This window comes from Megalobrama amblycephala, linkage group LG1 (assembly GCF_018812025.1).
Source record: "Megalobrama amblycephala isolate DHTTF-2021 linkage group LG1, ASM1881202v1, whole genome shotgun sequence".
Lineage (NCBI taxonomy): Eukaryota > Metazoa > Chordata > Actinopteri > Cypriniformes > Xenocyprididae > Megalobrama > Megalobrama amblycephala.
Genome location: NC_063044.1, coordinates 47248301 through 47261833, shown reverse-complemented (window position 1 = coordinate 47261833; position 13533 = coordinate 47248301). Strand labels below are relative to the sequence as shown.

The window sequence follows — 13533 nt, the reverse complement described above, 5'->3', positions numbered from 1 at the left end:
ACAGAGGTGTTGTGTGTAAACATGATGGTTATTGTAGTTCTAGACTAAATGTGAACATGCATTTACTCATCTCAAACATTCAGTATTCATCAAAATGAATAAAAACAGTGAAATGCAATCTCAGAATTTTACGCAAACCTGTAATAATTAAATATATTAAATTATACAAATATACTTTATGTATTTAATCTCACTTTATTAAGCAATGTCTTTGCTGCTGACCTTCAATGATCCAATTCAACCATACTAATAAGCAAAAATTACTTTAGATTTAGAAATAGGAGTGTTGAACTTCCTTCTCCTGTATCCTATTCTTCTTCAATCCGGAATGGCAGCACAGATGAAAGGTTTGTCTGAGCTGCACCTTCTACTGTGCAGGCATAAATATGCTTTTCCTTCAGCCTGAGGCTTATTCACAAAAAAACAAACAAGCAAACTCAGCGCAGGTGAGAAAAAGTAACGCAAAAGTAATGTAACACATTACTTTTCTTTAAAATTAACTAAGTAACACAATTAGTTACCTTTTTAGGGAGTAACGCAATATTGTAATGCATTACTTTTAAAAGTAACTTTCCCCAACACTGATTATTATATTATATTATATTATATTATATTATATTATATTATATTATATTATATTATATTATATTATATTATATTATTACATAGCTAAATTATATAAATGTAATTATTTTAATACTTCTAGGTTTATTTTTATTTTTCTTATTTTAAGCATACATCATTAAGTTTTATTTTATGTATGCTTAATCTATTTAATATGTCGTTTGTAACTTTGGTTAAGTAAATGTATCTTGTTTTAAGGATGTTTTATTGTATTTTTGCTGGAAAACAAGGCAAAAATAGTGATTAAGAAAATGTTTTGTGATGTGAACATTTTGGATTTATAGAGTATAAAATTTAGGTAATGTCTTGGTCTAGTTTGATTTAGCTAGTCATAAGAATAGCTAGTAAACCCACAACCTTAAAGGTGTGTTCACATTTCCCACACTTTTAAATAGATGCAGAAACTTAGGTTTTACAATTCTAATATTTTTCAGTCGTCATAACAGAGCAATGTGTGAGTCAGTAGGTTGCTTCAGCAGAGTCTTTGAAGCATTTCCATGCAAGAACTCAAACATCAGTCATGTTGTAAGCATGTATACAGTCATATGATTGAACACACACAAATACTCACAAACATGTATGCATTCTCACACACAGCACTCAAACATTCCCACTCGCATATTTTCTTCAGTGCACAAATTACCCAGTTGCTCACAAGATTGGACATGCAACTCACCAAAGGCAAAGGGAAACCTTTACACATGTGTGTGACATACAAACAAATGCTTTATACATACTTCAATAAATCTCTGTACTAGGGCACTCATACTAGACATATTACGCATATAGCCTCCCAAGAGACCCCGCTCTTTATTCTTCCCTCCATGTCTTTCTTTCCTTCTCTCTGTCCTTCTACACACCCCTCCTTACACCCGCATCAGCTACATTCCAGAGATGACATCATCAGATATGTGGCCCCTCCCACACTCCCACAGGGTGGAGAGACGGTGAGAGAGGGAGAGAGAGAGAGAGAGAGAGAGAGAGAGAGAGAGAAAGGAGGGAGTTCAAGAGCATTGGTTTGGGTAGGGCTCACCATAGGCAGAAAGAGAAAAAGAGATACCGAGAATAACAGAGAGACGTGACAACGAGACATGAACTCGAGAAAGCACAAATCAGGACATAAGAGGTAAATTGAAGCTGTTAAAGAGAACAATATAAAGTAAAAGAGACGTTCGACACATTTGAGCTTCAGGGAATGTTTCTCTCGATTAGCGAGTTTCAATTCTCTGTGTTGGTTGTATTTGCATGTATTAGCAGACTGCATGTACTATGCTGTGTTAGTCGATTTGCTTGTCTGCATTCGGACAGCGTTTCGTCAGCGAGCCATGTCTCTGTTTTGTTAATAAATTCTTAATGTAGCATATGTTGGATTTGTGTCAGTGTGTTTTGAGGTTAGTGTTGATGGAAGGCTGGTGCCTCTGGTCAGCTTGACATCCTGTCTACAGACACACAGGAGTCACAAAAATGTGTTGGAGTTAATGTCTAATTTTACTGATTTTTTTTTTTTTTACTGGAAAAACTAGAATTTTTTGCAGTGTGGTGAATCTCACATGAATCTCTCTCTCACTCTCTCTCTCTATATATATATATATATTTTTTTTTTTTTTTTTCATGTCTTTCCTGTTGATTTTCAGATAATTGAAGTTACAGTTGCCAAAGCTGTTTATAAAAATCATTATATTTTTATTATCATCACTGTCACCCAAATGTTTTTAGATAAGCCAGGTTTGGTTTTTAAGGTGTGTTTGTGTTGGTGTTTAAAAAGGTGTATAAGCTAGTATTACACTGAAACTGTATTATGATACAATCGAATGATCAGTATATAGTGATGTTGTCTCATAGTCAGTATGTAAGAGAAATGTCATCTCTATGACCCCCTTTTTTCTACAAATTTTTCACCTGTACTGCACCTGAGGTCATTAACCTGTTGTATTCACTGTATTAACAGCTATATTTCTCTCTTTCAGGCATATTCCCAAGATGCCTACCTAAGAGGGAACAATCCATATACAGGAAAGGCCCAAAATCTTCCTCCTCCACCCCCTGTCCTCTATCCTCCACGTACAAAATCCCAGCCTCCTGCGGGGTACTCCCCCTGCCCCGCCCCAGCTTCCTCACACATGGGACAAAACCAGCTGGACAACTGGAGCCGCTGGCCCGGCTCTTCCTCTGGTCCTTCTCCGCCACTTGACAACCGGACAGTCACTTCCAGCAACGCTGTCTGGGCAGCTGAGTGTAGGAGCTGTGAGCCAGGAGGTGTTAGTCACAGTAGCCCTGCACACCGAACTGAGGAGATCCAGTATGGAATGACTGACAGGGGACAACAAGCTATCGGACAAATGAGAGGACGCTCAAACTCATCTTCTTCATCTTCAGGAGGAATTATGAGCCCATTGCATCATGCTCATCTTGCCAACCACAATGTGGGTACTGCCATGGGGCACACTAGTGGCCGCAAGGGAAGCCCACCATGGGCCAGCCCTTCTCAGTCAACATCAACACCCCCATCCAGCCGCAGCGAACACACCCAACAAGCCCTTTCCAACTGGTACTACAGCCAGGTACCAGGCCGTGAGCGAGAACGGGAACGATCTAGTTCTCGCTCCATGCTCCCACGCCATAGGAGTTTCTCACAGGACCGCCTGGGTGAGATTGGGAGGGCCAGGCGTTCGCAGCAAGCAGGCTTTCCCCATAGTGCATCACAAGACACATTGTTACTGCTTCAGCAGAGCTCTGCAGCATACGCTGATCCCTACTGGAACCAGGGAGACTGGCATGGTGAGCATGCATATGGACAGCACCCATCTGCAGTGGGCTATGGGCGCAAGTCCTCCGGAAACCTTATAGCAAGCCGGTACGGACACTCGGGACGTTCACTGGAAACTCTCGACAGAGCTGTGGGGATACTTTCACCACGACTTCACCACCAGGTCCAGCAGCCCCCAAACAGAACTGAAGGATATCCGAGACGTGGTGGACATTGTGGGCAACACGCAGAGTCACACCACCAAATCCAGCCCCACCAAACACAACACCATCAACACACACCTCAGCATCAAAACCTCACACAAGCAGCACACCAATTCTCATCTCAGACTCCACAACCACAGCAGGCAGCTCCACAGGCAAGACGCTTGCCTTCTTGCCAGAGTCTAGATGAGGAGCCGATTGGCTACCGTAGCTACAGCCCTTCTTTCAACCGCAAGACTGGCCGTATCCTGCAGCAGGCCCAGTCATTTAGAGACCCCTCTTATACAGGTCCACACCTATGGAGTCCTGCACCCAAAACCAGTCCCCCAGAGGGGCTTCCACCCTCGGCCTCTCCTTCCCCAGCCCCACCAACCACCTCCTCTAAAACTGCTATTCCCACACCCCCTGAAGGACAAGACAGATCTTACCGACCCACTAATCATGACAGAGGGGCAGGGGAAGCAACAGGTGAAGCCCAGACACAGGAAGTAGTTCTTAGGCAGAAACCACCCACCGGCCGCAGGGGTGCGAACGCCCTTCGACATCCACATTACGCCATAGCACTGGACTCCAGTGACCCTCTACTCTTTACCTCTGACCCTACGGAGCCCCCTGCCAAAGCAGAAAGTGCTATTTCTCATCGCCGCACGAATGGTAACCTACCACCACTATCCATAGAGGATGACTCCCTCGCGTCGATTCCTTTTATAGGTAAGTCCCTACTGCTCAATGGCTTGTTTCCTGTCATGTTCTCTTTTTCATCTAGGATATTTTTGTCTTTGTTGCAGAATACTTCGCATTTACAAACTTGTTCCGTCCAGTTCTCGGGTTATCCTTTCCCATCATTTGCTCACTCTATCCTGCACATGGTTGTTATTTTAACAAGGAAACTGATTAAGTATCCAGACACCATTAAAATAGACTGATGGGAATGTTATAGAATGACTATACTTGTCTTAATAACTCACAACCCCACTGGTCTTACCCTTCATTTCCTATGTCTGGTGAACCATTGTGCCTGTCTATGCATTAGGTAATTCTGGAATCTCCCATGGTTAGCCCGACAATATTAGTTGTCTGTGGCTGAATCAGACTTACTGGATTTAAATTAGTCCTATTTTTCTTTCTTCCTTTTCTTCTTTTTCCACTCCTCCAGTGCCTCACCCAATTCCATCCTGTTTATACAGTTCTATGCATTTGGTAGACGCTTCTATCTAATTTGACTTAAGACTACATTCTCTTGGAAATATGGAGCTTAAGGATTTGATAGTTATGATGCTTTTTAATGTGAATTGTCTTGACATATTTACACAGTATAGAAAAGCTGGTTGATTGACTAAGGCAAATTTGTGTGAATGCCTGTGTTTTATAACCTAGCCTTATTTTGGGGACAAAATAGCTGAAAAATATCCACAGATGTTGGCTAAATCTTACAAAACCAAATTAAATGGACACCCTCAAATGGGGAAAAAGGTCTCAAGTTTTCTTTTAAAGGTAAGGCTAGGGTTGGGTTAGGGTTAGTTTATAGTAATTATGATTAGTTTTATTTGAAAACAGCAGATGTCTGTGTGTGTGTGTAGTTTGTGTGTTTGCTCTGGCCTGTTGCTTAAAGTGATCTTGTCTCTGCTTGCCTTTATTTCTAAACCAGAGTGCAAGAGGAAATCAGAAACAAAATGGCTGTTTGAATGCAAAGCATTCAAAACAAACTGTGACAGACACGTAGACACCATATCTCTTACTGTTAAATGTGCTACACGGTTATATATGGTTGGCTATGAATCTCTGTTTCCTCTAATTATATGTTTATAGCACAGCTGGATTCAAGTGGAGTGCTATTGATTTTGCAGTTTCCTTAAAAGCTTTCATTTGGTCATTTGCTTTCCTTTAACATTGCATTAGAAGTTGTAATGGCAGCATTAGAACAAAACCAATTAATTTTAGGCCTATTTCTTAGTGATTTTCAGATTGCTCTGACATTTCACTGCTGGACATCTTTTTGTCTGTTGATTGCATAAGCTGTTGTTAGTGCAGTGCTTTCATTCCTGAGGAAGGTTAAGCCTAAAGCCACTATGCTTTGCATTAAAGTGCCCCACCTTTAGCATTTACCACTAAAGAGAAGCACGTTCCTGCTACTAGACACCTGTACAGCACAACACGCCCCTCGCACAGAGTTAGAGCCTTTGGTTAGATTACATTTGTTTTTATGTTCCTCTTTACGTTATGTATTTGTGTATGTTTAGGATTATTGCAAGAATGTAACTACATATTTATGATGGGAGCAAGGGGGGCGTGTCCCAGGCCCTGTTTTAGAGATTGATGAACGCAGAGAGGCATAAAAGACTTTTAAACAGAGAGAGAACCAAACTGAAACTAACAGAAATGCTCACAAGCTGGGACATGTTACACCATACTGATAAAAACACAACAGACGGTTTGTCTTGCTCTACCTGCTGGAGTTGATTGTACTAGACCTTCTCTTTATTGATTTGGGGTGAATAGTTCTGAAACTATGTTATCGTGTTGGTTTAATTGGATATTTAGATATTTATGGCCATATCTATATGAATCTACATCATGCAACAAACTAAAAGTCTATTCACGCCATGTCTGAATTTTCAGCGCCTATTTTGAAATTGAGAAGATTTTTGTAATTTTTATGAATCTTTTGAATTAATTTTGAATTCATGGTTTTATATGTTCTGTTTTCATTTTCAAATTTTAAAGTTTTAGTTATTTTGTCACTTTATTAGTTGTAGCTTAGTAGTGAATGGTCAATTCATTCAGGTATCCAATATTTATTTCAGAGGAATGAGAAAAGTTTGAATTGTTTAGGAGTGAATGTAATTGTTTCATAAAGTGTGTGCTTTTTACGATCGTGTGATGAGCTGAGACTGGCAGAAGGAAGAGTGGCAGGGAGCAGGGGTTTTGGGGTTAGGGGTGAAGGACACACACATACACACTCTCTCACAATCAGATATTACTGGACACAATCGACACACTCAGCTCTTTCTGTCCTCAATGTGGTCATTGTGTCTCCAATAAAAAGGGGAGGAGTCTTCACTCCACCAACCATTCACACACAAACATGATCACGCTAACTCACCAGTCTCCCTTAAAACCCAACACATTTTTTGGAGAAAATCACACTTTCGCTCATATTGCAGTGTTGTCAGGCCTGGTTTCATTTTGATTTGTTACACTATAAAAGGAAACCTCCCCATGTTAGTTATATTTGTGTTCTTCGTTCTTTGGTTTTGTGGATATGTCTGTAGAAAGACTGCATAATCGTGGCCAGTGAGAGTCCGTTCATGGAGGTTACTTCTGATGAGTTGGGATATTTACAGCATCTCATCTGAACCTCAAAATATGACTGTTGCATGTGACTGATGTTAAAGTAGTACAGATGGATTCTGTACGTGCAAGTGTTGTATGTCCATGAAGTAGTGTGTGTGTGTGTGTGTGTGTGTGTGTGTGTGTGTGTGTGTGTGTGTGTGTGTGAGCTCATACTCAGGCTTCAGTAATGAGGGCCTTTGTTAAACCCACAGAGCAGCTATTTCTGCCAGTGGCTGGAAAACAAGCACAGTCCAGATTCCACATCCTAGATTGGGAATGTTTCCGCCCCTGCTCCCTTCTAGTGTGAGAGAGAAAGAGTAGACAACTTAAGAGAATTAAAAGAAGGATTCACTTGATTCATTGCAGTTCAGCTGATGTGTTGTAACAATTTAACATTTAATACATTTATGAATGAGATTATGAATAACAAGGAAAGGGGTGGATTCATATGAAGTCAGAAGTAATGTATGACTGAGATAAAGATAGTTAGTTTCACTATTATGACAGCTTTCAGAAACAAGACAGTCTATATTATACCTGGAGAAAGCCTTCTGTTTCATATCAACTCCCTCAAACAGGTTTATTGATCCAGTCACCTGACCTATAAATCTATAAATCAGCAAGAAAATGACATTGGCACTTATTGGCTGATGGCACCACAAGGACACTTTTACTTTTACTACTATTGAATACAATACAATTTTATTTATATAGCACATTTAAAAACAACTAGTGTTGACCAAAGTGCTTTACAAGAGCCAAAGTAAAGAAACAATAGGTTAGAAACACATAAAACAATACAGCAAATAAATGACAATAAAATGGAAAACATATGGACTAAGGTCAAGTAGAAGAGAATACATAAAATCAAAAGATGATTGAATACTAATGAAAAGCAAGGTATATTAAAATCAATTGAGAAAAGATACGTTTTCAAAGTGGATTTGAAGATTTACAGGATCTGATGTTAGCCAGTAGGCTATTCCGCTATTAGCACAATGACTGTCAATGGAGAACAATGCTCAGATGGTTTAGCCAGATGGTGTAGTTGTAGGATCTGCAGGGCCCTGTTGTTCAAAAGGATCAGGATAAGCCAGATTTGGGATCAAAGCTATCCCAATATTCCAATTTTGGTCAACACATACTGACAGTTTGATCCAGATCAAAGCCAATACTGGATTACATGATCTTCCATTTTAGAATCCCCCTTTTTTGTTGTTGTTGTTTAAACAACCCATTTTGATGATTTGATCTAGTACAGTAGCCAAAATCTGATCTAATTACTTTTGAACAACTGGGACCCAGTGCCAACAGGACCATGCTAACCAGCCAAACCTTGACCTCTTGCTTAGAAACCCTCTTGTTCAGTGTTGCTTGTGCGCTGCTGCCATCTGATGGTGTGGATTAGTGTTGTTGCAGGTGGTTTGCTGGTTGACAGAATCTCCTTAGTCACTGACATTCCAACGCTCTGCCAAATTGTGTTTTTGAAGTGATCATGTTGTCCCTGCAGGGTAAGAAAGACCTGACGCATAACTGCAAGAACATGCTTCGAAAACAGAGGGTTTTTCAAAGAATTCATTGAAGGTGCCACTCATCTCACATGTTTATGTATGATTTTTTGGGGGAAAAGACTTTGATAAGATGTATCTCTTAATGTGTTAGCTTTAAACGGTTAACGTTTAAATAACGTTCCTAATAAATTGTTATAAAAGCATACCTGCAACAACAAACCACTTCCCACCAGTCACATACAACACTGAGCGCAAGCGTTTTAGGAAGAACTGAAACCATGTGTTAATACAAAGAGGACTTTTACATCTCCATTTCCACATTAAGCACATTTCATGGAGGGCTACGAGTCAGGTACAAAAATGCTGTTTGATTATTCATTCTTTCTCTTTGTATCTTCTTTTAGCTCACCATTCACTTTGTTATGTATCGCATACTTTAACATTTTTAATTTAGCACATGACCAGTGGGTACAGATACAGTACGTACTATGCACATAAAATATGCTGGGTTAAAAATAGCCCAAGTTGGGTTAAATATGGACAAACCCAGCAGCTGGGTTAAATGTTTGCCCAACCTGCTGGGTAGTTTTATTTAACTCAACTATTGTTTAAAAATGACTATATTGCTCACTTAAAATGAACCCAAAATAGGTTGGAAATGAACATTTATTAATATGTTTGATAAACAAACATTTATTAATACATGTCATGATAATGATTAAATCATAGCCTTAACATTTATTAAATTGCTTATTAATAAATGTTGACCTTTTTATTATTACTGTTGCTTCTAGTAATTATATGTCTCATTTTGGGTTCATTTTAAGACAGCCATATAGTAATTATTAAACAATAGTTGAGTTAAATACAACTGCAGGTCAAACATTTAACCCAACTTGGGTTGTTTTTAACCCTACATTTTTTTAGAGTGTAGCTTCCCCTTACTGTAACACTCAGTTGCTTCTTCTCTCTTTATTATTGTTTGTTTATTGTTGCGTATGAGGGTGTAAATTAGGTTGTGCAATAAACTGAGTGTTTGGAAATATAGTTTACTTTTGTATGCACTATATGTGAAGAGAGAAAGAGTCTCTTGTGATTTGGTGTGTTATGATATCCGAATACATTTAAATTAACTGTGCAAAACCATTTTGCTTTCCCTCTAACCTTTCCTTCCTTGTTGTTTTTTTTTTTTTTTTGGTTTCCCTTGTTTCATTCTTTCTCCTTTTACCAATATAACTTTCTTTTATTCTTGTCTTTCGTCTTTCCTTCCTTCCTTCCCCTCTTCCTCTCCTTTCCTCCGTTCCACTCCTCCCACAGATGAGCCGACCAGTCCAAGTGCAGATCTGCGGGCACGTCATGTCCCCGCCTCCTCCGTCGTGTCCAGTGGCGGTATAAACTCTGCCCCTGCTGTGGCCACAAGCCCCGCCTCCCCAACCTTCACCTTTCCCCTCAACCGCCTTTTCTCCCACGACAGCAGTGAGTGACGCAGAGAAAGAGAAACACTGTTACTGTTACTACTAAATGATCAAATCACTGCCTGGTACATGAAAACATGGCAACAAAAATTGTGTAAACATTCAGAAGCTGCATGTGATCGCCGTAGAGCTCCCCCTACTGCATGCGTAATCGCACCGCACAAATAAGTCAAATGTATGTGTGCATGCCGTACTGCATACTGCAAAAATCCACATGATCGTTCAGTGATGCCCGTGCATTGTCTTCACCACACTTTACTGAGACTTTGATGAAGATCACCTCCTTCCCACTTCCTAATCTCAGATTAATTTCTGTGTCCTACCCAAATCCACACTAACTGTCCTTCAGCTCTCTCTCTTCTCCTGTATGACAGTGATTTGTCACTGTTTGTAATGAATGGATATCTCTCTTTTTTTGCCTTCTCACCATAAGCAGGTGATGCCAAGTCTAATCGTCGATCCTCTTACCTGCTGGCCATCACCACTGAACGCTCCAAGTCATGTGATGAGGGGCTTAACGCATATAGAGAAGAGGGGCGCGTCTTCTCGTGAGTTTTGGGATTTTACTATTAGTATTAAATAAATATAAATTGATTCAAGGCATCTGTGCCTGCTCAAAATTCTGTGTAAAAATGTAATGCTGCATAAACGCCAGACTAATTTGTCTGCTTTGACCTACCTTAGCTCCTAGTATAAAAGTATACTATTAATATTGCTGTGTAAATGCATTTATGCCACCTCAGAGCAGCATTAAATAGTCTGTGTAAAGACACTTACTGTAACTGCCACTTCAGAAGCACCTTTACAGTGTAAATTTGGCATTAAAGGATTAGTTCACTTTTAAATAAAATTTTCCTGATAATTTACTCACCCCCATGTCATCCAAGATGTCCATGTCTTTCTTTCTTCAGTCAAAAAGAAATTAAGGTTTTTGATGAAAACATTCCAGGATTTTTCTCCTTATAGTGGACTTCAATGGCCTCCAAACTGTTGAAGATCAAAATGACAGTTTCAGTGCAGCTTCAAAGGGCTTTAAACAATACCAGACGAGGAATAAGGGTCTTATCTAGCGAAACGATCGGTCATTTTCGGAAAAAAATACAATACATTCCCTATTCTACTTACGGAAAGGTGTAGGACATACAGCGTAAGCGTTTTGAAGAATACGAAAGTGTGGTTTTGGTGGAAGCACTTGGAAGGTGATAATATGTGTTTATAAAGCATATACAGTTGTATTTTTTTCGAAAAGGAACGATTGTTTCGCTAGATAAAACCCTTATTCCTGGTCTGGTATCATTTAAAGCCCTTTGAAGCTGCACTGAAACTGTAATTTTGACCTTCAACCTTTGGAGGCCATTGAAGTCCACTATAAGGAGAAAAATCCTGGAATGTTTTCATCAAAAACCTTAAATTTCTTTTCGACTGAAGAAAGAAAGACATGAACATCTTGAATGACATGGGGGTGAGTAAATTATCAGGAAAATTTTATTTGAAAGTGAACTAATCCTTTAAGTACTATTCATACCTCAGTAAGGATGTTTTTTGTTTGTTTGTTGGTTTTTTGGAGTCATTATGATATCAGTTGTGCAATTATTTTACTTTTAACAGATTCTCATTGTGCTCTTTCAACAGGAGGCTTCCAAAAAGAGTCAAGAGCTTCTTTACTGAAGGGGTGAGTTTAACTACAGTAGAATCTAGGTCATACTCTAAAACTTTGACATTAACCAACGTTTCTTTTCTAATGTTGTTTAAAGTCAACATAATGTAATATTTCTCATTATAGATCAGCTAGTTCTGGTCCTGGATGCTGATTGGTCAATAACAGTGTTATTTTAGTATTATTTATATATTAGTTGTTGTTAAAGGATTAGTTCACTTTCAAATGAAAATTAGCCTAAGTTTTACTCACCCTCAAGCCATCCTAGCAGTATATGATTTTCTTCTTTCTGATGAACACAGTCAGAGAAATATTATTAAAGGTGCCCTAGAATCAAAAATTGAATTTATCTTGGCATAGTTAAATAACAAGAGTTCAGTAGATGGAAATGACATGCAGTGAGTCTCAAACATCATTGTTTCCTCCTTCTTATATACATCTCATTTGTTTAAAAGACCTCTGAAGAACAGGCGAATCTCAACATAACACCGACTGTTACGTACCAGTCGGGATCATTAATATGTATGACCCCGATATTTGCATATGCCAGCCCATGTTCAAGGCATTACACAAGGGCAGCCAGTATTAACGTCTGGATCTGTGCACAGCTAAATCATCAGACTAGGTAAGCAAGCAAGAACAATAGTGAAAAATGGCAGATGGAGCAATAATAACTGACATGATCCATGATATCATGATATTTTTTGTGATATTTGTGAATTGTCTTTCTAAATGTTTCGTTAGCATGTTGCTAATGTACTGTTAAATGTGGTTAAAGTTACCATCGTTTCTTACTGTATTCACGGAGACAAGAGCCGTCGCTATTTTCATTTTTAAACACTTGCAGTCTGTATAATTCATAAAGACAACTTCATTCTTTATAAATCTCTCCAACAGTGTGTAATGTTAGCTTTAGCCACAGAGCACTATCAAACTCATTCAGAATCAAATGTAAACATCCAAATAAATACTATACTCACATGATCCGACGCATGCATGCAGTATGCATGACGAACATCTTGTAAAGATCCATTTGAGGGTTATATTAGCTGTGTGAACTTTGTAAATGCTCTGTAATATAGTGGAGAACTCAGGGGGGCGGGGAGCGCGTGGTTTAAAGGGGCCGCAGCCTGAATCGGCTCATAGTTAATGATGCCCCAAAATAGGCAGTTAAAAAAATGAATTTAAAAAAATCTCTGGGATATTTTGAGCTGAAACTTCACAGACACATTCAGGGGACACCTTAGACTTATATTACATCTTGTAAAAACTGGTTCTAGGGCACCTTTAAATATCCTGATACATCTGAGTTTTATAATGGCAGTGAAAGGAACCAGTGAGTATGAAGCTCAAGAAAGTGCATCAATCTATAATACAAACCTATTCTTCAATTTAGGAAGAAAGTTTAACGCCTCTCGCAGTTCAAAATGCTTACACTATGTCCTACACCTTCCGTATTCAACTTTAAAGGGTAACTGGCGCTTGATGAGTTGAATATGGAAAGAAGTCCCGCAGAAGCCAGATATTTTACTTCATAACTTGTTAAGTATGGATATTTTTTTTTTACACAAACGCATCGCTTTGCTTCAGAAGGCCTTTATTAACCCCCTAGAGCCGTGTGGAGTATGTTTATGTTGGATAGATGTGGATGGAAGCACTTTCCTCAGCTTTATACTCAGTGGACCCATTCACTCCCATTATAAAGCTCGGATGCGTCAGGTTATTTATTAATATTTCTCTAATTGTGTTCATAAGTCATACACATTTTAAAGTGAACTAATCCTTTAATATTTTGAATTAGCTTTTATTTTAATGTTTTCATTTTAATTTTAGTTAATTTTTAATTTTAATTTTTAGTTAATTTTAATGTTTTCATTTTTAATTTCATTTTAGTTATATATAATATATATTAGATTAAACTAAAATTAAAATGAAATATATATATATAGTTTTTAGGTGTTTC

The 13533-nt window shown here is 38.7% G+C and overlaps 1 protein-coding gene across 11 annotated transcripts in view; it reads left to right on the top strand.

Annotated features, from left to right (window-relative positions):
- arhgap23a (Rho GTPase activating protein 23a) overlaps positions 1-13533 on the top strand; it is an 80455-nt gene that overhangs the window by 55532 nt on the left and 11390 nt on the right. For 6 of the 11 annotated variants that reach the window (XM_048197012.1, XM_048196993.1, XM_048197002.1 and 3 more), the window contains 4 exons: positions 2592-4305; positions 9756-9914; positions 10347-10461; positions 11546-11585. In XM_048197012.1, coding sequence (XP_048052969.1) covers positions 2592-4305; positions 9756-9914; positions 10347-10461; positions 11546-11585 — 2028 coding nt within the window. Of the gene's footprint in view, positions 1-1597; positions 1751-2591; positions 4306-9755; positions 9915-10346; positions 10462-11545; positions 11586-13533 lie in introns of those variants that run through there. The other 5 variants (XM_048196948.1, XM_048196966.1, XM_048197024.1 and 2 more) reach the window with 4 other exon arrangements.